This window comes from Vicugna pacos, chromosome 25, assembly GCF_048564905.1.
Source record: "Vicugna pacos chromosome 25, VicPac4, whole genome shotgun sequence".
Taxonomy (NCBI): Eukaryota; Metazoa; Chordata; class Mammalia; order Artiodactyla; family Camelidae; genus Vicugna; species Vicugna pacos.
In genome coordinates, this window is record NC_133011.1 from 25427383 (window position 1) to 25454869 (window position 27487).

Genomic DNA, 27487 nt, shown 5'->3' on the forward strand with positions numbered 1-27487 from the left:
TGCAACTATTCATGTGCTCAGTTGTGTTCTAAACACAGGTCAACATGGCACCAACCACAAGGCAAGATGGGTCATGCTGAGTCCAGATGGATAACTGAGGCTCTGGAGTTGCTAAACTGACCAGGCAAAGATACCTGATCCATCCTTTTCCTTATGTGCCAATTCTTGATACAACTACCACTAAACCTGGATGTCACACCTACAATGTAACACACTTATGCAGGCCAAGAACAGGAGAGATGAAGCAATTATCTGTATAATTCAGGCAAAAAAAAAAAATCTTCCCTAGAAAGTAAAAGAGGATGCCTAGAGTTTGATTCTGCCCATTTTGAATCCATATGCTTTATCCTTTAATTTATCCAAGTTACCCATATAAACCCCATACTAACATGTAACGTGAACTGACAGGCTCAAAAAAATAAAAGGTAGGTAAAGTCTATGCAACCTATAGACAGGATCCAGTGAATTCAGGCCACAGAACAAAATGAGCTGCATTGTTTTTATACAAATCATACAGATAATTTTTTCCACTTCCCACTTTACTTAGCCTGGGAAAACTGTGAGAATCTCCAAAGGCTGCTTATCTTTGATACTCAGGTTTTGTCTAGTGCTGGATGCCTAGTGTTTGCTTTTGAGAACTAGCATTCCCTTTTTTTTAACCTTATGAAAAAAATTGCACTTTCCTACCCCTTTGGCCTTGATTTTCAATGATATCTTTTTTGTACACATAAGCATGAATTTCTACTCCCGAAGTGTGACAGGTGTATTGGCCTTTTCTAACAGAAATGAAACCAGTTAAAATATTGAAAGTTTAAATACTTTTTCACAGAAATAGACTATTCAATTTTAAAGGGAGAGAGAGAGAAACATTTTATTCTTTCTATCATGAACATCAGTCAACCAAGCTTCACATTTTGGGTAGGACTTTTTTAAGTATGAATTTTTTCAGAACCTATTTTATTAAAAAAGAGAGGAAGAACAGGTGTATTTTGGCAGAAAAGTAAAATATAAAATATGTAAAATTTGTCTTAAAATTGGCATACAAAATTTTAAAACACAGTACAATTATATAAAAATACAGCACAGCCAACAGCTTGTAAAATTTACTTTGGCATTTCATTTGGTAGAGTTAAACAGAAAAACCTTTCTAAAAAAAAAAAAATTAGCTATCAACACAGTCCATAAGTTAGGTTGTATATGTTGAAAGAACTTTTCCTTGAGTTTCCAAAATCCTTTTCTTCCATGATAACCCACATAAAGCATGACTAGTGAGGTATATAGGGCAAAACACTGTTAGGCGGATGTACAGTAAAGAAAAAGTGCATAAACAAAGAATTCTTCCCCATTTTCATAGAAATAACACGTTAAATCTGAGTTCTTCTTCTGGATGTATCATTTTACTTTGGCAGAATTACAATTAACCCATACAAATGTCTTTGTTCAAGTCCCAGCAGCAGTGATATGTCTCCTTTGGTGGCATTATCTGATGCCACAATACTGTGCAGTCCCTAGAGGAACTAAGGTTTTGTGTGTGTCTGCATTTGTGACTGCAAACATCAAACAACGTAAGATCATACATCAAGCACCATGTCATACTGTTGTCCCTTCTTCCGCCGGCCACATTTATTGATGAGAACCACATACAGTGTCAAAAGCATGACCCAATAGCATGCATAGAGCAACGTTCCAACAATTAAAACTGTCTGCTTGGATTCTGAGAATGGCTTTTTCGATTCCTTATAAATGGTGAAAATCACACCACCAAGGAGGATTGTAAACCAAACCGATACTGGAATGAGTCCTATGAAATTAACAACAATGGTTTTCCTTCCAGATGTGCCCCACCCAGCTTTGTTTATCGTTGCGATTGCAAACATCTTGGCAGGAAGTAAACTTGACATGTATAACACTGAGTAGAGGGACATGAAGACCATGACGATATTTCCTCTAAGGCAGCTGGCAAAAGATGATTTTATGAGACCTACTAACTGGACAGTTAACAAGAAGAGGAGGATGTTCCAAATTTTACCCCTGTAGAAGAGCTGGATGACTGTGGCAATGAGAAAGAAAGGGAAGAACCCAGTGATAACTGCTTCATAGGTCATCCACAAGTGATGTTTATGAAACCACATCGCGTTGTACAGCCACTCTCGGAAGTACGACTTGCTCCAACGGGTCTGCTGGTTTAACCATCTGAGATATTCTATAGGTGTTTCGGTAAGGCACTTGGACCGAGCTGTGTATTTTGTTGCATAGCCCAGACTCAGCACTCGGTTTGTTAGATGCCTGTCATCTCCAAAACTACATTGGCTGCCCATAAATTCTTGATTGTACCAGTCTTCCACAAATTCATGCAGTAAGGAGTTTCTGTACATCCCCAGAGGTCCACTAATGCACTGGACACATCCAAAATAAGACTGACAGGCCCTTTCTATGTTAAAAGCCATCCAGTATCTCACACTGCTGAGGAAGGAGATCCAGGAATCATACTTGTTTAAAATCTGCAAGAAGGAAAACATAAGTAAATAAAGGTAAACCTCAGCTAAAATCCCAACAAAATCTGCAGCATTATTTAGAGTCATATTTGCTTTTTTATCCTTTTATTTTGGCTTCTTTCATCTTTTTTGATATGATTTTATTTTATATTCTTTGATTCTTGACTAATTTGGTAAGTTGTGTTTATGTGTTGGGACGCTTGGACAATAATTTTTTTTTCTCCTGTTTCATCACTCTCTGTATTCTTTTAGCTGTGTGTTTTGTTTCTGGTTCTTGCTGTTACGTTCCAATATAGAGAATTTTTTAGGCTTTAGTTCTCAGCCTTTCAATTATTCCCCTATTTTATTCTACTGCCCACTATTTGAAGGTTTTTAAGTTCTATTCTCTCCCGTTCTGGTTAATTTTCAACTCATCCAACTCTATTATCCTGCTTCCTCCCCACTTTGAGCAATGCCAGGGATAAAACAGTTTCCTCCGGCTCTACCTCACCACTTGAATCCTGAAATAATACCTTACATAAAGGCTATTAAAAATTATCAGCTTTTTCTTGGCAGCGTATCTAAATTCTCTCCTCTGTCTCAGTTTTGTTCAGTTTTCATTTGGATTCCGCATGCTTCCTTTTTAGCACCAGGGTATTTCTTTGTCCATCTAGAGCATTTTCTTTGCCTTCACGATCACCATGCTTATACAGAATGGGTTATACAGCAACCCCAGACCTAAATTTAAAGTATGAATTCCATGTGCGTCTCATCTTTTGCTAAAATCTAATAGCATGTTTGCAAAGGGCTTATTTTAATTTTCATGTATTTTCACATATTTGTTTTCCCAGTCCACAAATTTCAAATCACCTTCATTAATGTTGTTTTCCTAATCGTTTCTCCATTGATAGAAAATGATGGGAAATAAATATTAGAAAACCCACTTATTCAATTATTCCTTTGACTTTCTCATTAACGTACATTTGAGTTTCAGACTCTTTGCTTCTTTTGTTTTCCAATTTGGATTTCTGACCAACCACGTATTGCTCACCTTTTAAATACGTACGAGATAGAACCCATCCCTTGCCAGACACCCATTTTTTAACCCTTGTACTAAATAAGTTCCAACATCATTTTACCAGAACGTTAAGTTGTGGCTCAAGAAGAAATGGTGGAAATCAGTACATATTTACATTATATATATACTGTATATAACTTATCAGCCACTATATACATGGGTTATATCCCAGGACTAAGCAAAGAAGTCCTAAATTATTTCAATTTAGACAGGAGAAGACAAAGTAAAAAATGTGTCTGAGGCACGTTGTAATGTGTCTCTAGCACCAGAAACGATACCTGGCACAAAGTTTGGCGTGTAGTAGTAAATACATGTTCAAGGAATCAATGAGTAAGCGTGCTACTGAAAGTGACTCATGCAAAAAGTGAAGCCATATGCACCTGGACATCTCCTCCGACACCTCCAACCATGGGGTCTTCTTCTAAAACTTTTACCATCTCGACAGATGAGGCAGGGTCAAGCATGGTGTCTGAATCACAAACCTGCAAAGAATTAAGAAATGAATTAAGGAAAGAAGATGAGTATGCGCCATATAATCAGAATTGGGCATATTACGCCTTCAGCCATACTGTCCCAAGGCGTCAATAAGCAAGTATCACAGGGATGAAAGTTCATTGTATCATGGCCAACACAAGGAGCTTGCAAACTCAGTTTTTAAGTTAATGACATTCCTGGATAGAACAGCTAAAGTGATGGGCCAGGGAGGCATGGCGTAGAAGGGTAACCAGTTTTTCCTGGTTTGCCACGGATGCTCCCAATTCTGGCAATGAACGTTTCATATCCCAGGTAACATCCTAGGTTTCCAGGACTTGGGAAACATCTTGGGTTGATCACCATAGATGTCTCTCTTTCTTTAAATTAAGAGATAAGAAGCCACAATGTCACCTGTATGCTCATAAAGCTGATGTGGAGAATAGGTTCTCTTTGTAGAGTAATAGCCTTCACAATTATGTTCCCCAGGCTTAGACTTACTTCTATGTGACATCTCTGTGGGGCAAGCCTTCTCCTGCAGGTACGGCGTGTGCCCTTCAAAAGGGATACAGGTCCCCGCTCCTTGGTGGTAGCCCACTCTCAGAAAAAAGGGGAAGACAGAGTGAGGCAACCCTTACTCCTCCCACACACACCCAGTCAGGGTAAGTCACTTCTCTTAGGGAAGACTGAGTGAGACAGCTGGGAAAAGTTACCACCTTTCCCACAGGTACATTATACCTGTGGACAGAGCTTCTTCCACATGATCAAAGGAAACCAAAAGTAGGAAGAGTGCTACCACCTCCCTATAATGAACACTAATCAGACAGTATTCTTTTCTGGAGAATGCAGCCAGGCCCTAGCAGATATAAACTGATCAAAGTTGACATGTAATAAACCAGTTTCACACCCTGATCCAAACAATAAATGACACGATGGGCAGAGACAGGAGTGTTACTTGCAGTTCCCATTGTTTTTCTATGTAGCCTGTCTACATTTATGAATTGGATCAAGATTTAGTCTATTTATATCAAAAGTAATCATTTTTACAGTTCTCTGAACTACTTTATTAAAATAGTAGGGATTCGATACATCAGTTTTGAATGAAAAAAATATAAAAGTAATTTGTGCGAGCATGAACTCTCAGAGTTGAAGGGACTTTATATATGTATATCACACGAGTCCCTCACATATATAGATAGGAAATCTCAACATTTAAAAAAAAATCTGTCTTAATTTTACCAATAGTTATTTTTTTCTGAAAAACATATGAATATATATTAATGAAGAATGTTGGTGAAAATCGCAATTTTAATGCATTGTTATAACTTATGAATTAAGGAATATATAGGGTATCCAGTTATAAAAAGTGAACTCATCACCTGGATTTAATTAATTATAATAATTTTAGAGTTAATTTCTGAATTTATTATTTAATTTATTTAGAAGCATCTAATTTCTAAATAACCTCCTGCCCCTTTTGGGGGTGGGGGTGGGGCATTCCGTATTGGTCCAGCATTGTCTCACATATTTTAGAGGAAAAAAAATTAGATAGCAGCTAGGCATTAGTAGTCTGTTAAAAAAAAAAATAGAATTATACTAACACTTGGATTTGTACCCAAGCATCCCAGGTCTCAAAAACCGGAACAAATTCCTCCAGGGGCGATGTTTTGCCTCTCTTCCGCCTTGTCGGCCACTGTTTTGCATATGGCATAAGCTTGGCAGGCCAGTGACTAAGGTAGTAAAAAGTAAAGGCAGACGTTCAACCCACCTTTCAACCTCCCTGCATCCTGAAAGTTTACGGTCACACCCACCTCTATTGACTCAAGCTGCAAAAGGCAAAACCAGAAAGCTAAAATAAGACTGAAAAAAAAAAAAAAAAACCAGGAAGGGTGCAATCTAGAATTAATGTTCAAGTAACTCCGCCTGCTTGTGAGCATAAGCAAGCCAAGGGAACTGCCTCTTTGAAACGACTAAACTTGAACCAAACTTGTGCATATTTAAATCGGCCCTGCCCCTCCCAGTTTCCAACAGCACAGTGCCAGAAGTTCTCTGAGAGACATTGTTCACATGGTGAGTTTAACTGTCAGGCGGGAAAGCCCTCAGCAATCTCCTGGGAGGGGTTTGTTATAGTGGGATTAAACAGTTTTAAAGCAGTTCAGTCCTGGATGTTATTTGGTAATTCAGTGCCAACTAGAAAGCCACCATCTATGACAGTCCATGAAAGCATGTATGTTCCCAGACATAATAGGATTGATTTATTAGGGAGTAAAGAGTGTAGCTTCAGCCCTTCTTAAAAGCAGCCTAGTAGAAACAGGATTTCTAGCTGTCTCCTCACCAATTAATGACAAGTGTGTAATTTCATGAATGTTGGCTATTTGGCTCAGGGCTAGAAGCTGTGGGAGAAAGACACCAGTTCACACAGAGCTTAATCTCACACTGGGGAAAAACCACAGCACGTGACTTGCACACCGGAAACAACTATAGAACAAATCAACACATCCTTCTGTCCACACTGAATGTATCACTGTAATTTGTTTAAACTGCATGATCGCTAGTCATAGGGCTTCTCACTAGGAGATGTGCAAAGGAAGCAAAGTCACCAAATTTTGACTAAAATGAATGGAAAAATGCCAAGATAAGAAGATATAATTGGGAGGAAGCAGCCACCTTAGTCTTAACCACAGAATCATCAACTAAGATGCATAAGACCCCTGCTCCTCCTCCTTCACTGTTCTAGCCAAGAGTTAGTGTCCATTTTTCCCCTTCCTATCTGAAACAGGAGTGGGCAAACTAAGGTCTACAGGCCAGGTTCAGCCTGCCACCTGTTCTGATACAGCCTGTGCGCTAAAAAGGTTTTTGTCTTTTTAAATAGTTGAAAAACCTCCAAAAAGTTATTTTGAGACACATGAAATTATATGAAATCCACACTTCAATGTCCATCAGTAAAGTTTTATTGGAACCCAGGCATGTATATTCATTTTTTCTTCTTCTTCTTCTTTTTTTTTCTTTTTTGAGGAGGGAGGCGATTAGATTTACTTATTTATTTATTTGTTTAGAGGAGGTACTGGGAATTGAACCCAGGATCTTGTGGATGCTAAGCAAGCACTCTACCACTTGAGCTATACCCTCCCTGCCTGTTTTCATATTATCTATGGCTGCTTTCTCACTAAAACAGCAAAGCTGAAGAGCTGCAACACAGACTGTATGACCTGCATAAGCCTGAATTTACCATCAGAACTTTTACCAGCACAGTTTGCCAACCCTGGGCCTAAAATAATTGGTTGCAGGAGGAGGGTTCTCTTTCTTAAATTTTTTTTAAAGTTGATAGAAAATAGTGTTTAAGCCTCAATTTTAATTCTAGCAGATTTTTTTTAAAGTTCCCTACAACTCCATGTGTTACAAATAAAATAACTGCATGAAAAGTATAAAACGCTCATAAACTAGATTGTATTCTTTAGCCAAGATTTGGCTATTACAAGAAAAAATACCCTCGGAATCAAGAAGAATTAAGTCTTAAGGCCAGTATCTCACTACTTCTATGACCGAGAATAGGTTGTTTACCATCACTATGATACCGGGGTGAGACATGGAATATAAGAGAATTCTGTAATTACAAAGCACAGTAGAGAAGTAAACCATCAATGTTAGGCACTAATCTTCAGATTTTTATACTTTAAATAAACCCGCACTTAAAAGATCATTACAATCTCTACCAGGAATAAATGACTTGGTAGAGAAAATCTCTAAAAGGGCATGGGAGTTGATCGCATATCAAGAATCTCTTATCATAATGAATAAATTCAAATGTGTCTGGAACTATCGATAATAGTTATAAACTCTAATTGTCTATATACATTACTTACTTATTAGACTATAAATCTGCTCCTACTTATCTCACGCAGTTTTAAGTTAGTCTACCTCACCACAGCTTAAATAAAAACCTCCTGTAGAAATATTGTTACATTTTACCAAATGGCTCTCAATTTCTAAGACCCAAGTCTAAAATGCCAAGTATCGACATAGAAGCAACCTAAATGTCCATCAACAGATGACTGGATAAAAAAATTGTGGTATATTTATACAATGGAATACTACTCAGCCATAAAAAGTGATAGCATGCCATTTGCAGCAACATGTATGTCCCTGGAGAATGTCATTCTAAGTGAAGTAAGCCAGAAAGAGAAAGAAAAATATTATATGATATCACTTATAAGTGAAATCTAAAAATAAAAAAAAGACAAATGAACTTATATGCAAAATAGAAACAGACTCACAGACATAGAATATGAACTTGTGGTTGCCAGTGGGAGAGGGATGGGAAGGGATAAACTGGGAGTTCGAGATTTGCAGATACTGACAGGTATATATAAAATAGATGAAAAAGTTTATACTGTATAGCACAGGGAAATATATTCAAGATCTTGTAGTAGCTCATAGTGAAAAAGAATATGAAAATGAATATATGTATATTCATGTATGACTGAAGAATTGTGCTGTACACCAGAAATTGGCACAACATTGTAAACTGACTATAACTGATTCAAAAAAATTTAATTAAAAAAAAAAAGCCAAGTATCCAAGTCTCCATGTTCAACTTTTTTAAAAACACACATTTCCTTTCCGACTGACTGGTGGATCCCCCACCTCTGTCTGCCCCAAACCACCGGAAAGGGCACTGAGAGCTACATGGCAAGAGGAAACTTTCATTACGCCGGCTGCCTTCAGTGAGGAAGCAGGTTGAAAATAAATCAAGACCCCTTCTGAGGCTGCTGCCTTTACTCTTTGCCTGCTTGTAAAGCTCAACCCCTCTTAACCTTGACCCTTCATCTTAGCCTGGACCCAGTGAGACTACTTCTACAACGTCTGACACTCACTTTTGTCATGATCACAATGCCCAGTTTCCCTTCCACAATTTAACCACATAGTAATTGGAGTCTCCCCACCCCTCCTTTCCCCCAGGACATTTCTCAAGCGAGAACGAATTGGCCAGAACAACAACAACAAAATCACCAGTAGTTATTTACTAGCAAACACAAGATGGTGCCAGCCCCCTGAACTCCCAACAGGACAGCGCCAGAGTAAACACAGTACTGAAAGGAAAAGAAAGCATTGTGTAAGCCCCGGAATCAGACAGATCTGAGTCCAGTCCACCATCTGCCAGTTATACACTAGCTTCTTAAACTTAGCCCCCTTACCTCACCTTTCTAAGTCTCCATCTCTCAGGTGAAAAATATGGATGATCATATCTACTTCATAGGTTTATTATAATGGAGAATTAATTAGATAATATATGGATAGCACTTATAAGGGCTAGCTCACAGCAAATGCTCAATAAAAGGAAGGCATAAATACTACAAAGTGATAAATCAAAACCATAGGCACAAATTAAGAGCATTAGTCCAATAAGGGAAAGGGTCCTTCTTATCATTACTGCAAATAAACTATGACTCCCTCAGAAAGCAGACACCAGTACCTACTCCACTGCCCAACAAATAAGTTAAACAAGTTGAATTGAGCTAAAAGCCCTTAGATTGGGTTATCTACCAGGGGAAAAAAACAGGGTAGAGAGCAGCTTACGGTAGATTATGAGCGGCAAAAACAAAATCATAAAATCTAAGAATTATAGGACTAAAAAACCTTCTGAAATTAATCAGTAAAACCATTCCAGAAAAAAAAAAGTCTTCAAGAACAAAGAAAGAAATTGCCTTTTTGGAGAGGGATGAGGGACCGGGGATGGGGGGGGGGGCGGGGGGATGATTCTCTCTCACAGTAATTTGGTGCGTGGTAGACGATGTCAAACCTAGCCAATAGAAAGCTTCTCAGTCATAGACACCTGAACAACTTGGCCTTTATTTGCTGTTCTTTTAAAAGGAATTAGGAAGACCTCTGCCTTCCCTGGTAGAATGTATTACCCAAACTGTTATAAAGTATTATTTGACTTCAGGCAACCTAGCCTGGAATCTTCTCAAGACATTAAGGTGAAAAAGGAATCATTTGGTTATCCTCTTTTCTTTTTCAGAAAGACTTATACATGAGTGAATGTTATAAAAGGTGCAAAACAAAGGTGACAAGCCAGCTGGAAAAATGAGAAACCAAAGGTTGTCACCTCTAAGGCTTAAGCCAGGAAAACTCTTATTCCAAATGATTGGAATTTTCATTCTAAAGGAAGGGAATGAGGAAATCGCATAATGGTGGCCTTAAATCAGGGTTTATATTCAAGAACTCAACTTGGAAAGGTAAGGGGGAATAGGTAGATTAAAAATGAAAAGAAAATTCTGGTGATACAGCCTCTCTCTCGCTCCATTTTTTGTTTTTTGGTTTTTTTTTGGTTGTTTTGATCCTACTCTTGCAAAGCATAGATGTATTGCTAGAAAGAAATTAAGACCGTACTGAATTAGATTCTTGAACTGGGAGTGATCCCAGAGATTATCTGTTCTACCAATTGAGGCCCATAGCGAGTAAACACCAGAGTTCAATCAAGAACTCAGATCTCCCCATTCTTATTTTAACGCGTTCTTAATTTCATTCTCTAAAATGATGGATACAAGGTCACATTAACATTCAACATCAACTTTCAGAAAATTTCAGAATACAGGAGGCATACAATAGGAACCAAATGTTCCCATTCTAGTCAAATGTTCTATACAATCAGTTCTCATTATTCATGGTAGCTATGTTCTACGAAGTTGCCATGAACAATTAATTAGCAAATACCAAAAAATTGCTTCCAGCACAAATACAGGGTTAGGTTCCCCAAAGCCCTTTGGTCACAACATTTTTGTCTAGTGACCAATTCTTAACCTTGTTTTATTAGTGTCACCTTATTTAATATATGTTGTTGACTCATTAACACTAAACTCACGTCCAACAGTACTACTGACTCATGCCTGAACAGCTCTCATCTAACAAATCTATTTTCTCCATAAGGCAATCACAGCCTTCTTGTGTTAGGAACCCTAGACAGCACTTCAACGCTACACTTGGGGACCATTTGAAAATGCTACATCACTAACAAGAAGCACAAAATTATGAAAAACATGATATTAAGTAGACTAAAGAAGACACTTGTTGACAGTATAAAAGCTGAAACATTTGACACAACATTGTAAAATGATTATAAATCAATAAAAAATGTTAAAAAAAAAAAAAGAAACACGCAGTTAGAAAGCACATTAAAAAAAAAAGCTGAAACAAAAAGGCAAAGCAGAAACTTGTTTGACCCCATCTGTGAACATAACATGCTCTTCAGGCAACTCAATTTTTTGGTCAGTCTGCACATGTCTGCAAATAATCACAAAAGCACTGCAACTATTGGCTTTGGGGTAGTAAGTAACTTTTAGTCTGCAGATTGACTTACAAATATAGAGTCCATAAGTAATGAGGGTCAACTCTACTATTATGAATGATTTAGTCTTTTCTCCTACTCAGAGAATCTTGGATAGCTATGGTACTGCCAATTAATAATAAAATTGCCTCCTATATAATCTTCCCTTTTAGAAAATGTTCATACTTATTGCCTGTTTTCTACCTGGGAACTTCTTAATGCACACACCAGACAATATTGGGTTTTTTTCCTTTGTCACATAGAATGGTGGCCACTTATGTTTTAATACCAATGTTCAATGAAGAGATATAGATAAAGCAGTTATCTTATCTGGATATCAAAGGATACTTTAAAAGTCTTCTGGTATTAAGTAAAAAATAATACAAAAGTAAATGTAATCTCAAAAGTGTTTTTCTTTTTAAAGGAAAAATAAAAAAGTATATGCTGGAAAGTATTAAATTTTATAGTCTATGATTGAGTCATGTATTTGCTGTAGATGATTTCAGTTTTGCTCATTTTACTTTTTACATCTTTGGAAAAGTTCCTCTGGAAAACACTTTGATTCAAAATTAAAGACAATCCTCCTCATTCTCCTCCTATTTCTAATTCCCTGTATCTTATTTTCTCACTCTTTGTTATTTTTCTTCTGTTTTTCTGTCTTTCTCTCTTTGGAAGCAGCCACTAGTATCACAGACGAATTTCCTACCCCACTGACTTTGTCCTAGACCGAAGCATCCCTCCGCTTTCCACGATACAGTAATTATTTGAGTGGCTACATGGCTCAAACAGGAATCACTAGAGAAGACGAGAGATGAGAGGGAGTGATATAAAGAGGTGGTCATTGATAAAGCCTTGTTCTGAAAGTGTCCAGAGGGAGACAATCCAGAAAGCTCAGACGTGCAGGTGGAAAGATTCACCTGGAGACAGAGGTGAGGCTGGGTACCCTCAACACTGTAAACAGGAGTCAGATCTTGACAGCCTTCGTTCAGAGTCTGTACTTTGCTGTTCTCTTTCATCGGAGGCAAGGTCATATGTTAGCAGTTAAGCAGGGAGGAGTTTGGGTAAGGCTCTGGGCGAGCGGTGAAGGCATGAAATAATAGACATGAGAGTAATCAGCAAGGCATCCATTCAAGATCAAGTGAAAAGAGTGCTGACCAGTGTCCAGGCCGCAGCTGCAACTGGAAGCCAACCATTTTGGCCATCTCCCTGCACAGTTAAGCAGTGTTCTCCAGCCAGGTTAGCAAGTAGGAGCAGATGGTCAGTTTCTTCCCCCAACCCCCATTTCCCTCCTGTGAATTAGAATTGAACTTCGCCTCCTTCCATCTCTAACCAACTTGAACGCCACATCCAATCACTTGTAATGCTCAGAGGAGCCAAGATCCTCAATCCTCACCCCTTCGTCTTTCCGTGGCTTCTGCTGTGCCGCTCTTAGACTCTGGGTCAGTCAGAATTGAAAGATAAGAGCACTCTATTAGACTGAATATTATGAAACTTCTGTTTTTACAGGGCATAAATCGTTAAGTATCAGGGATTTGATGAAGCATGGCCCAATAGTATTAAAGGTTTCGGAATGCCGAAAGATTTTTTTACCCTTGTTTGAGTGCTCTGAATAGGCTGAGTCTCAAGAGAATTCAGGGCCCAGCCAGTGGCTGTGGCTAGGGTCTGTCTATCTGGAGGCTTCATTCTGAAGGAAGGAAAGTTCTCAAGCCTGATTAGGGCAGCAGCAAAAAGCCCACTTGAACACATCATAGACTCATATTTTTTACCGGACAGGCACAAGTCAGGTTGTCAAGGATACAAACAAAATACAAAACAAGATGATGGGAGAAGGGGCTTTGGGAGAAGCAGTTAAAAAAAGAAAAAAAAAAAAGAAAAACCACACAATGACATCTTGATTAGAAATGGCAAATGTAGCAATTATTTTAATTAGAATTAAGTGCAAAAATGTCAAAACAGGTATTTTCTCATTTTAGGCCCAGAGCTTCGTACTTCAAATCCTCTGTAAGTTCCCTAGCCATTCCTTACTATAAAAGTTTCATTTTTATCGGCTCATCTAGGCCTGAAGTTGCACTACGTAAAAATGTAAAAATGTACTGTGTTAACTGAAACAACCCCATTTTTGAAAGTTCTAGGAGTTAGGAAAAACTTGGGAGCGAAACTCTAATCAGCTCCCTAGAATAGAGATTAATATACAGGCGGCATCCACTGAAGAAATGCCTCGAAACTCTTCAGAGATTAGCCAAATTAACCCTGAGATGGCCACTGATACACACTATAGTTTTTGAGTAAGGACTAGATGATCATATGAAAAATAATAATACTATTAGCAGTTAATGCTTTAGTAATATTAACAACACCATCATTAAGAACTTTGGCTGAGCCCCTCTGGATACATTGTTTGAAAGAATTATCTCAAACCTCTTGTGAGATTGGTTTTTTCTATCCAGGTAACCAAGGTTTGGGAGGTGGTCTTGCTCAAGGCCAACCACTGATCAGATACTTGTGATTAGCCCCTCTGCGGCTTGACTCTGAAGCCAGTGGCCATTCTCATCCCATTACACAGACAGACCCACCAGGCATCACCTTGGGCTCATAAAGGCCCCTAAGGCATATGATGGGTCCTCTGAAAACAAGGATTTCACATTGAAGAGAAGAGGAAGGGCATCCAGTGGGTATTTGAAGCCAGAAACATTTCTCCCTTTTCGGTAGTATCTGCAGAAAATTACGAGAAAACTCACAAGGACTCTAGTAATGCTCTAAAGAAGAAAGCCTCAGTGAGAAATAGAAGGGGAGAAACCTTGGAGTGAGCAGTTGGGAAACTAATGAGAGACACAGGCTGTCTAATTTTCATGCAAGCAAACACCATCACAAATGCTTTCAAAGGTCAAATTGCAGGGAGTGAGGTAATGCTGTTTGGGGAGTGAAATAAACATGACAGATTTTGTTCTCGGGAGGTTGTTTTGTTTTGTTTTCCTTTTCCCTCTTCTCTTTATCTGTCTCAGTTTTGAACTCCTACTTTTTTATATCAAAATTGTTTCCACCACCCCCATTTTGCCTAGACTCTGTGAGAAATATTTTATAGTTTCCCTTGGTGCTGCAGATTTTCTCAAGCTCCCTCTCCCGGAGTAGACACTACTTTCTTACAACGCTGGCAATTTTAAGAGTGTGGAAAATGATGTTGGAAGAGATTTGGCAGGTCCAAGGGGGCAGAGAAGGTAAGAGAGGGGAAAAGAAGGAAGGAAGGGTCTCCTATTCAAAATAATCCTATTTTCCAACCAATAACATTGCACAAGTTAAGCGCTTTCATAGTCTTAACCGTTTTATAAGATTTTTTTTCCCCTCTCTTTCAGAATGTGCTCTCAACAGTCATGCTGTTTTCAAATGAACTGAAAGGAGTACTGTGTGCAGAAGGCACAGGATGGACTATAGCATACGACTGGACTGGAGTCCTCAAAAGGTGCTTTATGTAAATGGACGTTTGCCCTGGCAGATGTGGAAACCTACCTGCACATAATCCACACTCCGGCCCAGTGCTCTGAAGGCCGTGTACATGACTTCTCTTTTGCCACCCCATTTCTGCATGATGCAGATACTTTTGTTGGACAAGACCAACTGGGTGACATGCTGTGAGCTTTCTTTGTGTGACTCCTCCGTCTCACCAGGACCCTTCTCGTGGAAGTTGTTCTTCCAGATGTAAGTGGCTGATTTGTCCCTGCCCATGACTTCACTGAAGATGTCCATCATGTAAAGGTCATCTTCCGAGTTCCCGTCTATGACCATGACGACTTTAATTCCAGGGTACGTTAGCCTTTTCACAGATTGCAAACATTTCCGTAAGTAGTCTGGATCTTCTTGATAGGCAGCAATGCAAAGAGCAACAGTTTTGTTCAACTTAATGGGGGTTTCCAGAGATTTTTTCATTTTTCGGTGCTCCAGAAAGGCAAACAGGCTTTGGATGATGAGGTGTGATGCTAAAAAGGCACCATACAGTCCAAAAGAGAAATAATAATTATCTGTTTGGATAAATTGGTAGCCAACAATATAAGCAGCTGTGATTCCAAGGAGGAGAGACACTCCAAAAAGTGTGGTTCCAATGATTCTCAGGATACATAGAAACCTCTCACAATGCATCTGGAAAACAATCACATGATACTCTCAGTTAATCTCTCCTGTCCCATATTTGTCATGTACATGGCACCATCAGGGGAGAGCGTTGAACTAGAAGCATTCAAAGAGTGCTAACCCTGAGTTCCTCACTTACCTGTATGAGTATCTGCACCTCAGTTAGCCCATATGCAAATTAGAGATAAGGATGCTCTCCCAGAACACCTCAGAGTAATCAAGAATCAAAGGAAATGACGGTGCAATGTACCATTGAAAAGCATAATGTGTTAAACAAATACATGGATGCATTACTTTTAGTGTGTTAGGTCATTTGTCCAAGGATGCACTCTATGTGGTCATAGCTAAGTGCAGAATCTAAACTTTTTAGTGAGCCAGTCTCCTCTTGCACTGTCTTGTTCCCTAACCAATACTGACCAGTGAAAACGCCACAGGTTTTGCTAAATTTTCTTACATGTAATTTTTTTTCTCATTGCCAATGCAAATCCCTCAGCTCACAGAATTTCCATGCAGCCAGCCGAGGTTGAGCATAAGGATATGTGGAGTCTGTCTTCCTAGATCTTCCATCAGTCAGCTGTGCGACCTTGAGACAGTCAATTTTCCTCTCTGGGTCTCAGTTTTGAAAATCCATTCAATGAAGATGTTTAGACTCGATCTTTTCCCAAGTCTCTGTGGCCATTAAAAATTCTTTACCTCTAGATACTCTGCATAGACGTTTATCAAAGGCCCTGAAATTCTGAACTACATTCCTTTGTTCATGTGGCTGGCTCCTTCATCCCCTAGCAGTCAACCTGGGGTTCAGGAACTTTACTGGAAGGCAGTAAGGACACAGTGAATGTGTGCAGAAATAAACAATGAATAACAAAGAAATTTACCTTCAATTTTCAATTTAATTTCAAAAGGTAAGTTGTCCTTTGTCTTAAAAGCCTTAACACGTTAGATCTAAAACACATTTCAGTTTTTAATAATAGCCAATTGTTTTCTTCCCTAGTGTTTGTGAATTTCCTGCAAATACTTTGAACTCGAGTATAGGAGGATCATAATTTTTCTATTTCCCAAAGTTCTCCCATTTTGAGCACAGAACAGGTGCCTGGTAGACCTCTTTAATTTTTTTTTTTCTTTTTGGTTTCCTGGACCCAATTCCAGCATGTGTAGCAGAGTGGTTTTCCCACACATGACACAAACAACTTTCTGGATGCCTGCTGGGTGTCCTACAGTTAAGTCAATTTTGACATCATATACACAACAGCATCAGATTCCATATATTAAGGCTGCAGTCCTACAAGCCTGCTCCACAACCCCCATCCAACTTCAGATGCCAGTTGCAAGCCTAGGTTGTTACCTGTAATTCTGATAAGCTGGTTAAAAATCAGAGGTTCACAAGATCCCATCCCATGTTCAATTAATTTGCTAGAATGGCTCACAGGACCAGGAAACCCATTTATTCACTAGATCACTGGTTTATTATAAAAGGATATGATTCCGGGACAGCCAAATTGAAAAGATGCATAAGGCAAGGTATGGGGGAAAAGACATGGAGTTCCATGCTCTCACTGAGTGCATCACTCTCCCTGAAATCCCACCAAGCCATAAGCTTTTGAGCCCTCTTCTTTTGGGTTTTTGGAGACTTCATTATGTAGGCACGGTTGATTACATCACCAGTTAGTAGCATTAGAACTCAGTCTCCAGCCTCTCTCCCCTTCCCAGAGGTCTGAGTGTGGGACGGGAAGTTCCCACCCTCTACCCACATTGTTGGCTCCACTGGCAACCAGCCCCATCCTTAAATGCTTTTCAAAAGTCACCTCATGAACAGAACAAATGACACTTCTAACGTTATAGGAAATCCCAAGGGTGATAGAAGCAATGTGCCAGAAATGGGACAAAGACCGAATGTATATTTCATATTGTAATTAATCACAATATCATAATATTTCCCCCTTGAAGTATTTTTCCTCTTCTTCTAAGAGAGAAGATAATTGGTAAAATTGCAGTTTTCCCACTTTCAAAGACACCAACCTCAGGGTTTTTTGGTCATTTTACATATAATTAATACTTAGCCTTTTCCTTTAAGTCAAATAGTTTTTGAAAGCTAAGTAAATTTATTTTCAATGGCAACTTGGGCTAAGCAATTATCTGCAAAATCTCTTGCTGGATATGCTAGTTGCAGTTTCCTATTCCACGGTAAGACAACTGAGTGTTGACATAACACTTATTCATATCTTGATTGTCACTAGTTGTGGGGCAATCCCGTCACTCAGCTCCAGCGACACCGTTCACATTCTAGTCCCTGGAGTCTTCACTGAGGTGGTCCTGAGTGGATGTGCATCACACGCAGGGTAACCGTGTGGCTCCTCACCAGCTATGTTTCCCCTCCTTCTGAGCACATTGTTTGATGTGGCCATGGCACTGCAGTCCCTGGAAGTCTGAGATGGGCCACTTCCTATAGGGCTTTTAGAGGAGAGAATGGGCCTCCTGTGATACCCTTCCCATCCACAGTCTTGATGTACGTATCAGCAGGTCCTTGGGGATCGATCACAAAGCCCAAAGATTCAAGCAGCTTGGTCCTTGAACTGCCATCAGGAATACCTGCCTTGGATTCTTATGTTAACTAGAAATAATTTTTGAGTTTGTGTTTGTTTGTGTGCCCATTATACATTTTGGGTTCAGTTTCCTTAACTCACTACAATCTACATAATGCAAAGGAGGCTGGAGACCAGGGTTTGAGCTGTGGACATTATTTTCTCTTGTTAAATGGAGATGATAGTACTTGTCAGTGACCCTTCAAAGGGCTGCAGTAAGGAGCAAAATCAAAGTGTTCATCAAAGTGTTTAAAAAAAAAAACAGAAACAATGCAGTTTAACGTGTCAGCTAACGTGGAAGCAAAAAAACAAATGAAATTAAAAAAACCAATGTGCGTTCCACGTCTAGCGCTTGTACCGGACACTGCAGTATGTATCACATGAGCCTGACAATGGTGATCATGACCCAGATGCAAAGTCCAGGCTGCCGGGGAATGGTGAAATGCTGAGTTTTCAGTGAAAGGCAAAAGACGACAGCATCCCTTGTTAATTAAAGCAGATGACAGGATGCTGAAAACTCCCAAAAGTGTACATTAACCAATGCCTAAATGTGCTGGGAGCACTCGACTTGGAACTTGTCCTTTCCAAGACGTGAGTCATTCTCACAAGAGTGAAAAATTTCAAGGGAACTAAAACACACTCTGCCTGGGAGAAGCTTAAAAGTGTGTTTCAAATCACCATCACCAGCAAAAGAGCTGCCTGCCATTCTTTTCCATTATTCACATTTTCCTTGCTTTTATCAGCACATGTGGACACAGAGAGTGTTCGCATCGCATCTGCTGGCCACTGCTGAAGTGGGAACACCCTCTGACATCATAGGCATCTACACAATGTCTTTCTGAAGCCCGGGAGAAGTTGCTAGTGAACTGCAGCAACAGAACCTTTCAGTTTCTGCGAGGTATCGTGTCATCGTCTAGTGTGACAGACGCAGCATCTCAGTGGAGGCCGAAGCGTTAAAAGGCACGTTTAGAGCCAGCATCACTGAGGGTACAGATGGATGTCAGGGACTGACACACAGGATGTTTTTCTTTATAATTTTAGAGATATGGGCACCATATGTGTGAGATTTACTGAGACAATCCCCAATTCAAGCACTCTATTTCATAAGCAAACTCTCCTTGTCAGACATATGGCTTTATTATTAAATTGGGAAACATGGTTAGTTGCATCCTAGATCATAAGAGTTTGCTGCTATACAGAAATATGATTTAGAAATCTACCTTCCATAAATACTGAAAACAAAACAGAACCGGGTTTTTTTGGACCAGTATGAGATTTTAGCCTACGAACTGATTTTTAAGTTGCTGTTGGACTTGGTATCAATTATTCACTAAGTCCAGTCTTCACAGAATTCTAGGCCAAATCAAGGATAGAATAGTTTGGTACACCATAATGTAAGCTCCCCAAAGTCAACAGATTATATATATATTTTATATATATATATATATTTAAATTTATTTTCACTAATGGCTAACAAAGTTAGGGGTGGGGGAAAGGCAACAGTTTCCAATAGCACTTCCTGAAACTGTTGATTTCCAATCTGAGCTCTGGGGTCAAGTTTAGGGCACGAGGGATAATGAGATCATCTTTCTTCAGTGTGAGCTCTAGTAGTCTTACCGTATTTATTGTCCATTAATCCACACCCTGCTTTGTGTTTTGATGTTAATGACTCACAAGTGTGTGTGTGTGTGTGCGTGCGTGCACACCCACATATATTGGCCCCTGGAACCAGACTGAGTTGGGATAACTTCCTGATAATCTTTAAGGACTTCTTTTATAGGTTAGGCAACCTGGAAAAAGTTGCATAATACTTGCCATCTTCAATTTCTTCGTCTATGAAATAGAGCTAATCACATTGACTTCACCTAACAGATTATACAAGTGAAAAAAAAAACTGATTTCAGTACCTAAAAAACAAGTATCAACAGTTAGGGCCCAGTGATGTGAGCTCTGTGTCAGTTACTACCCGGCCAGGAACCACCGAACAGGTCTGACCCTCCTTTCCTTTAGGCTGTTGATTGTTAGTTAAGGGACAACTGTGACATCATGGCCAGAGTACCAGGGCAGGGAATAAATGGATCCAATCCCAAGCTCTGCCTCATATTAACTGTTCAACCTTAGACAAAACACTTGAGGGTTCTAAGAATGAGCCATATGTCCTTGGACAATTAGTATCTCTGAACATCATATGATTAGGGGTGGGACTGAGACTTCATTCATTTCAATATTTCTTACCACTCATAGCTGAGCATCTAGAAGAAAGAATGTAGATGGAAAGTGGACATGCTCTTGTCATAGTCACCTGCACAAGGATGAGTGCAAAGAACAAATGCATTTTGGTACCTACTCTCTGAGCTTCGTTTTCACATGCACAAATAAGAATACCTTTCTGCAGGTTCACTAAGTAAAGAATATATAAAAATGTGTATATATATACACACACACACATATATATAATATATATAAAGAAAATATATATATATAAAATCAGCTTCAATGGGTTATTAATGGCTTCAATGTCTTGACATTTAATATTTATGTACTAAAATCCAGTGAAGATTGGATCGGTGGCTTTTTACTTGTAGACTAAAATACTTAAAACACACAAAAGCACAAAAGACAGTAAGGGATATTAAAAGAATGCTCGCTTAGTGAATACGTTGCTCAAGGTCACATCTGATAAGTAGCAGAACTGGTTCTGGAACATAGGTTTTCTTTAGCTCTAAACTGGTGTTGTATGGGAGGGGAGAATAAGTCTCAAATCACTGGAGAATCTGCAAAAATTACTGATGTGGCTCCTACAACACTCTTGAGTTAATTACCCTACGGTGCTACCAGGGCATCGGGAGTTTTAAAATCTCCTTAACTGATTCTAATTGCAGCAAAGTTTGGCAATCATGGGGTTAAAAAGTCTAAGGAAACTTTCCTGGTGTCCTTCGCATGGATACACACCCATCCTGTGAATTGCCTGTGTTGCCTCTGCTACTGTTCTGAACTAGAAATCCAAACAGAAGCACCCACATGAAGACTCCCAACAGCCTTCACGTTAGAGCCCATGACCCTCCCCTACTCTCTGTCTGACCTCCTCTCCCTTTCTGGCTTTGAAGTTGGCATTTTTCTTCCCAGTCTCACTGCACTTAGTCTAGAAGAGACCCTGGAGCTGAGCTCACACCTCTCTAAAACCTTTTTGCCTAAGCTGTGTCTGGATCCAGAGCTTCAGGTTTCAGATTTCTCTTCCTTTGCACCATCAATATTGATCAATGACTTCCTAAGATGACTATTCTCCCAAGTGTGCTATTGATTCCTGAACGTCACCATTCTAAACTTCATCCCTAAATTCACTATTACAAAGGGGGAAATCATGGAAAGACTCAGCATGGAATCCTAATTCCACGTGTCCCTCCATCAGTGCATGGGCACTGTCTCTATAGGTCATTCCCTATGTAGCCATGTGTACCACAGCGCCAAGTCTCTACAGAAAGTCTTCCTGATTTCTCAGTCAGATGTGATTTCTCCTGAATTTGAGCCCTCATAAAAATCTGACTAGTCCAGCTGCAGCATAGTCCAGTTCAAGGGTGTTACATTCAAGAATTCCACTCTCCTTACCAACACTGTGACTTAGTTGGTTGCTTAACCTTTCTGAGACAAGGTTTCTTTTTTTTCACAAAGTTCTCTTTGTTGGGCGGTTGGTCGGGGTGCTAGATATGTTATGTCAAGTATCTAACTCTGTGCCTGATACACATTAGACATGGGATAAATAGTAGCTATTATTTTACCTTTTTTATGGCCAGATTATATTTTGCCTTATACTATGGTGATTTGAAATCTTTGCGCGTGCTTTTTGTATGATGAGTTCCCTTCAGATGTGGACTACCTTTTACTCATTTTTAAATAATCTGGAGCACACATGTATCTGTTTAGGAGACATCCATTTATAAATATTTTATTATTTAAATTGGAATATTTAAGAGTGTTACCTCATATTTATTTGGACTCATAGCATTCTTCTAGATTGGGGGCAAGGCGGTATATATATATCATATTGCACATAGATGACATTCAAAATATTGAATAAGATATGCAGTGGGATGATTCTCAGTCTATGCAGATTGCTGCTAGAGGAAAGAATTAAAACCAAATTGGGGTGATCAAAATGATTTTTCTGCAGGGAGCTGTCCCCCCATTCAGCTGTCATAACAGCTGCCATTGGTTCTGTCCTTGCAATTTCTAGTGAAACAGCGTGGATATAATAACCCAGAAGGTGACAGTGGGGTTTATGCTCTAATTCTCCAATTACATTAACTCATAGCTCCCACATTATATAAAAGTCAAGAAGCTAATAATGTAACATGCTGCTTGTTCTTAGATTAAAAATATAGCTGTGTAATTTGGCTTTACCAAAGGGGATTTCCACATTGTTCCATGGACAAGGCCTTTCCCAGAGTGCCAATAATAAAACATACATGAATCGGTGAAAGGTATGTGTTTAAAAATTCAAGAAAAAATTGCTTTTAAAAAATCTTAGCTGGTAAGGAAACCATGTGTGAAAGGCATTTATGAAATTCAATATTGTGGAACTAACTATTCTACAGACCTAACAATGATTAGTTTCAGTATGACTTACTTTCTAGTAAGTTTCTTACTCATTTGTTGCACAATTCCTGTTTTCCAGGAGATAGCTGACTAAATATCTTTGTTTTGTGAAGGATGACTTTCAGATTTGATGCTAGTCACCGATGTAAGACCTTGAATTTTTATAAGCACCATAGCCTTCTCTGATAAGTAAGGATTCAAGTCTAGGTACAAGCAACTCAGGTAATTTGCATTTGTCAATACTTCTACAATACATTTTTCTATTCACTCAACTTAGGTATTATATAAATAAAAAAAGAAAATAGGAGAAATTATATTCTTATTTTACAGTGTTATAATCCAGAGATACATACCTAGAATTCTGATTTGTCCCAATATGTTTAATGCATACACAACATAATATGCATATTACAAAAGGTACTTTAAAGAGTTAAACTTTATTGAAAATTTAAAAGAATAGCCGAAATACTAAGAAAACTTTTGATGGAACGTGATAAGCATTAAAAAACAAAAACTAAAAACAGTACCTCAGCTGTCTGAGTACTTTTATGTAGCCTCTAGAAAAATCAGTGAAAACTAATATAATGAATCAACCTGCGCATACTGGAATGAAAGGAATAAGTTTAGAATTCAAGAGTTCTTTTCAACTCTATTCTGTAAAATTTTAAATTGTATCTACAAATAGTTTAATGGGCATAACTATTTGTTGTACCCAATTCTATATAAGTATGCATTTTAATATTAAGCCTTTCATCATTGGCATGTTTGAATGTGTGCTGACCTTTACAGTATTTTGTTAAAATGACCTTTTTTAAAAATCATATTCCTGTTTTAAACATCCAGAGGTACATTACTATATGCCTTCAATGTAATGAGAAACCTGCTGGAAAAAACCTTGAAATTTACAAGAGGCAGTGAAGTTGTTCCCCTTATCTGTCGCCTCCCTTTTCCAGCAAAGCTCAACTACCAACTTTCTTGGCTTTACTCTTAGACCGAGCTGAAAAGTCTATATATACTCAGGCCTCCAATTCGGGGGAAGCCCTTGGTGGCCAATCAGAATGTCCCAGTCTATTGCGTCACACCTCCCCCCTGGGTGTGACGTCAAAGGCAATCCCAGGCCAGCCACGTGGGCTGGAGTGTAGCGTTTCTGGGCAGCTGTTTGGGAGACACCCGGCAATAACGGTCCCCAAGGGTGTGGAACTGGGCAGGGAGGGGCCGACAGAGCTCCTACACCCACATTCTGGGATCAGGGTTGTAGCGGCTGGCTCACCCCGGAGGCGCGTGGGGTGGGTGACTCCCAAGTACTCCGCGCGGGCTTTTGAGGGGTGGACGGACAGTCTCGGGGGAAGCTGGCACCTAAGACTGTGTAATAGGACCCGGGTCTTGTAAACCCTCCTCCCTCAGGCACCGCCTCTTCGCTCCCAGCGCCTCTTTCCAGACTTAATTATTCCTTCAGAGCCATTTCCCCTCGGCTGCCTTGGCCTCGGTTTCCTTGGCTAGAGGAAAAGCCTCTCTCGCCTCCCCATCCTTGCACTCAAACAGACCCTCCTTTCAGACCCGCCCTCCTGTTCGCAGGGACCCATTTCGGAGCCCTAGCTCACTCTGGGCGGGAACCAGCGTGACGAATTCCGCCCAAAGTGTTGATTACGCATCCCAGTCCAGCCTCTGGCTCGCCTCCCACCTTCACCTCGGCTCCCACAGCCCCCCACCACGCCCCTACTCCGGGCCGAGCGCTCGGGACGGCACCCCCGAACCCCCACCCGACCGTGCCCCGCGCTGCAGCTGCGGAAAGGCGCCAGCGTGCTCGGTGCCACGTCGGAATTGGCTCCCAGGGCATTGCAGCTGCCTGTGCGCAGCGCGCGGTCCCCACGCAAGCCCTGCCCCGGGGCGGCCCAGGAGTAGAGAGAAGGGATGCGCGCCCTCCTCCCACTCGGGCCTTCGGGTGCCGCTGCCTGGGTCAGGGACCTCTGGCCGTAGCAAGGCTTCCAGAGCCGGGCTGAGGCGGGACAGACCCAGCCTGACACTTTAATGGGGTGCTGGGAGTGCAAAGGAGGGGAGGCGAGGGAAAAAAGGGGAGTGGCCGAATGAGGCCGGTAGCTGCTAGGAGGTGGCGAAGGACCCTCCTCCTCCCGGGCCGGAGCTGGGACCCCCGGATCGCTTTAACCCTTTGCATTCCAAGTAAGAAACGGGCTTCCCACTTAGAAGGAAAATGCGTTAGGCTATCCAGGGTTTCCCTCCCCACATCGAGTGTGTGGGAAAAAAGAAGGGATGGGAATGTAATGGGGAAGGGGGCGGAATGCATTTTCTTTAAACAGTGAAAATTCTTGTTTCCTAACTCGTGAGCCCCTCTGCAGCACCGGAAGATGCGGAATGGAAAAGTACATCCCGGGACGTGCAGCTTTTCCCAGGCAAAGAAGTTACCTGTGTTCCCAGAAAGGCAGCTGGTTTCTGGCGAGCGCCGCAGGGATGGGAAAAGACAGGGGATAGGTTGCTAAACCTGACAGTGATCTGAAATATCCCCTGATTTTCAGTCTGTTGGAAATTTTCAGACCTCAAACCTTTCTGTAGCAAATTGACTTAAATTTGTTTTTAACACTTACGTGGATAATATCTTCCCTCTCCCTGGCCTATTCGAGGACCCTCAGTGTTCACCAAATCGCGCCAGTGTAACGTACCTTGTTCAGCTCTTGGTCATAAAGTTGTCCTCAGCCTGTCTGTGTGGTCCCGGAGGGTCGGTGGCGGGCAATTTCCAAAACTGAGGTAATAGGAGATCAGATGAATTTGAGACGACCGGCCAAAAAAAATAAAAAATTTAAAAACAACATTTAAAAAGGATGGGGGAATCTTAAATGCTTAGGTCTCCCCCACTTAAAAAATCACTATTATTTCATATTTCCGTTGCACTTCAGTCTTCTAACTCAAAAGAAAATTTTGTCTCTGCTTTAAAAAATAAGTTAACTTTATTTTATTCTTTTGCTCCAGTTCCCCTCCCCTGATATCAGAAAGTCTCTTCTCTTTTTTGTATCAAAAAAAAAAAAAAAAAGTCCTGGTGAAAACTCAGCAGAACCCAGGAAGCGTAGAATCGGGAGAAAGTCTTTGGCTGGGGCTGGTTCAAGTCCCTGGTTCAATGGGCTGCTGGAAGCCAGGACTGTGTAATTCTTTCCAGACGTCTTGACTTCTTCCTCGCGGTTGTTGCCTTTCTGCCTCCTCCAACTTAAGGGGGTCTTAACAAGTGAGCTGGTGGGTGTTTTATTAGGGCGGAGGAGGGAGTGGGGGGTGAGGGGAGTGGAGAAGGGAGGTGCGGACTGGGGAACCGGAGGGGAGGGAACTGGGAGCGCGGGCGGGCGGGAGGCGGGGAGGGGGAGAAGAGAGAAATTGGCCATTCAAAGCTCTCGCTGAGCTAGAGGCCGGCTCCAAACTCCAATGAATTCAATTAAGTTGATTGCTAACGTGTGCAGCAAAACGCAGAGCACGCATGCTGGCCACCACCTGATTCCCTCCTTTCCTCCAGCGGTGGAGCCGGGAGACCACGCTTTGCAGATATCCCTCACTCCTCCGAGTTGCAAGGATTCCCTCTTCGCGGTGTACTGCCTGTACTGTTTAAGTCATTTGCTTTAAGGCCAAATGGTGCCCTTAAGGCTAAGTAATAGCCCTGGGGAAAGAGAGAGAGAGCTGGGAGTTGCGTGCGTGTGTGTGTGTGTGTGTGTGTGTACACACCTGGAACCTCCGAAAGCCGGCCGAGGCTCTCAAAAATCAGCGACTGGTCTAACACTCGTTAACTCTTTCTTCCCGGAAACTCAAAAGTTTCTGAGCTGATGTCAAGTGTCAAAAGTCCCCTTTAAACAGAGACTTCTGCTTGGGTGGGCGGGAAAAGTAGAAAAATAATTGTATTTTTTTCTTAACCTGGTCCCCTAACGCAGAAATATGCAAACCGCGAGCATAGTAAATAAAATATAATGAAATAAAAATCCCCCTCTAGAGGACTCCAAGAGAGCGCGCTTAAGAAAGCTATTTCTGAGGGAATGGCTTAGATGACTTTCGTTTCTTGCGAGCCTTTTAAGAAGATAACGAGTCAAAATACTTATTCTTGCTTCGTGATGGCCGTTTCTCATCTGTCTTCCAAAGACCCAAGACTGGGAATTTGTTTTCTCTTCTCCTTTCCCCACCCCCCACCCCTTTATTTCTCTTTGGTCCTCGCCAGCAAGCCTCCTGATGACTTAAAATGGGCAGTAGGTGGCACTGTTTGGGAAAAAATGAAAGTGAGTTTACATATTAACTGTTTCGGTTTTTGGAAATTCGTCTGAAGTTACAATAGGAAAAAAAGATTTCTTTTCTTTTCTCTTCTCTTCTTTTCTTTTCTTTTTATCCTTTCCCTTCCAAGGTCCCTCCGAGGTGTGGACTTCCTTCAAACTCGACTAGGCCTTGAAAACTGGGTTCTTGCTCCTTATCACATACCGTGTACAATAACGAACAAGTCAAAACAGAGAAGTCAGTAAACTGGGAGCGATGCTTTTCAACACGTCGCGCAGGATATGGTGCTGGGGGCTGTGATCAGAGGTCAAGAATTTTACTGCAATGCCAGGTGTCGGCCAACCGGGTCCCCGGGGGCCGACCTGCAAAGTACCATGCATTTCCGCCACCCCGCCCCCGCCCCACCCCCACCCCCACCCCCAGGCACAGCGGTTATACCTCCGGGAAGCATTACCTTGGCCTGATGACTTCGCACCGCTCCGGGGAAACCCACTTACTAATTTTCCCCTACAAACATTGCCGGCTTCAGCCTTTGTTTGAACCCTGCCTGAGGTGGTCAGCTCTTGAGAAACTGGCTTAAGTTTCCGAGCCCAGT

At 40.8% G+C, this 27487-nt stretch overlaps 1 protein-coding gene across 1 annotated transcript; it reads right to left on the minus strand.

The window, feature by feature from the left end:
* Window positions 1–847: 847 nt before the first annotated feature.
* HAS2 (hyaluronan synthase 2) lies at window positions 848–25866 on the minus strand. The gene is made up of 4 exons (XM_006211418.4): window positions 25317–25866; window positions 14852–15478; window positions 3933–4034; window positions 848–2501 (listed from the first exon to the last, which is right to left on the minus strand). Exons 2-4 carry the CDS (start codon window positions 15476–15478, stop codon window positions 1572–1574), a joined length of 1659 nt encoding a protein of 552 aa, XP_006211480.1. The 5' UTR covers window positions 25317–25866; the 3' UTR covers window positions 848–1571.
* Window positions 25867–27487: the final 1621 nt, after the last annotated feature.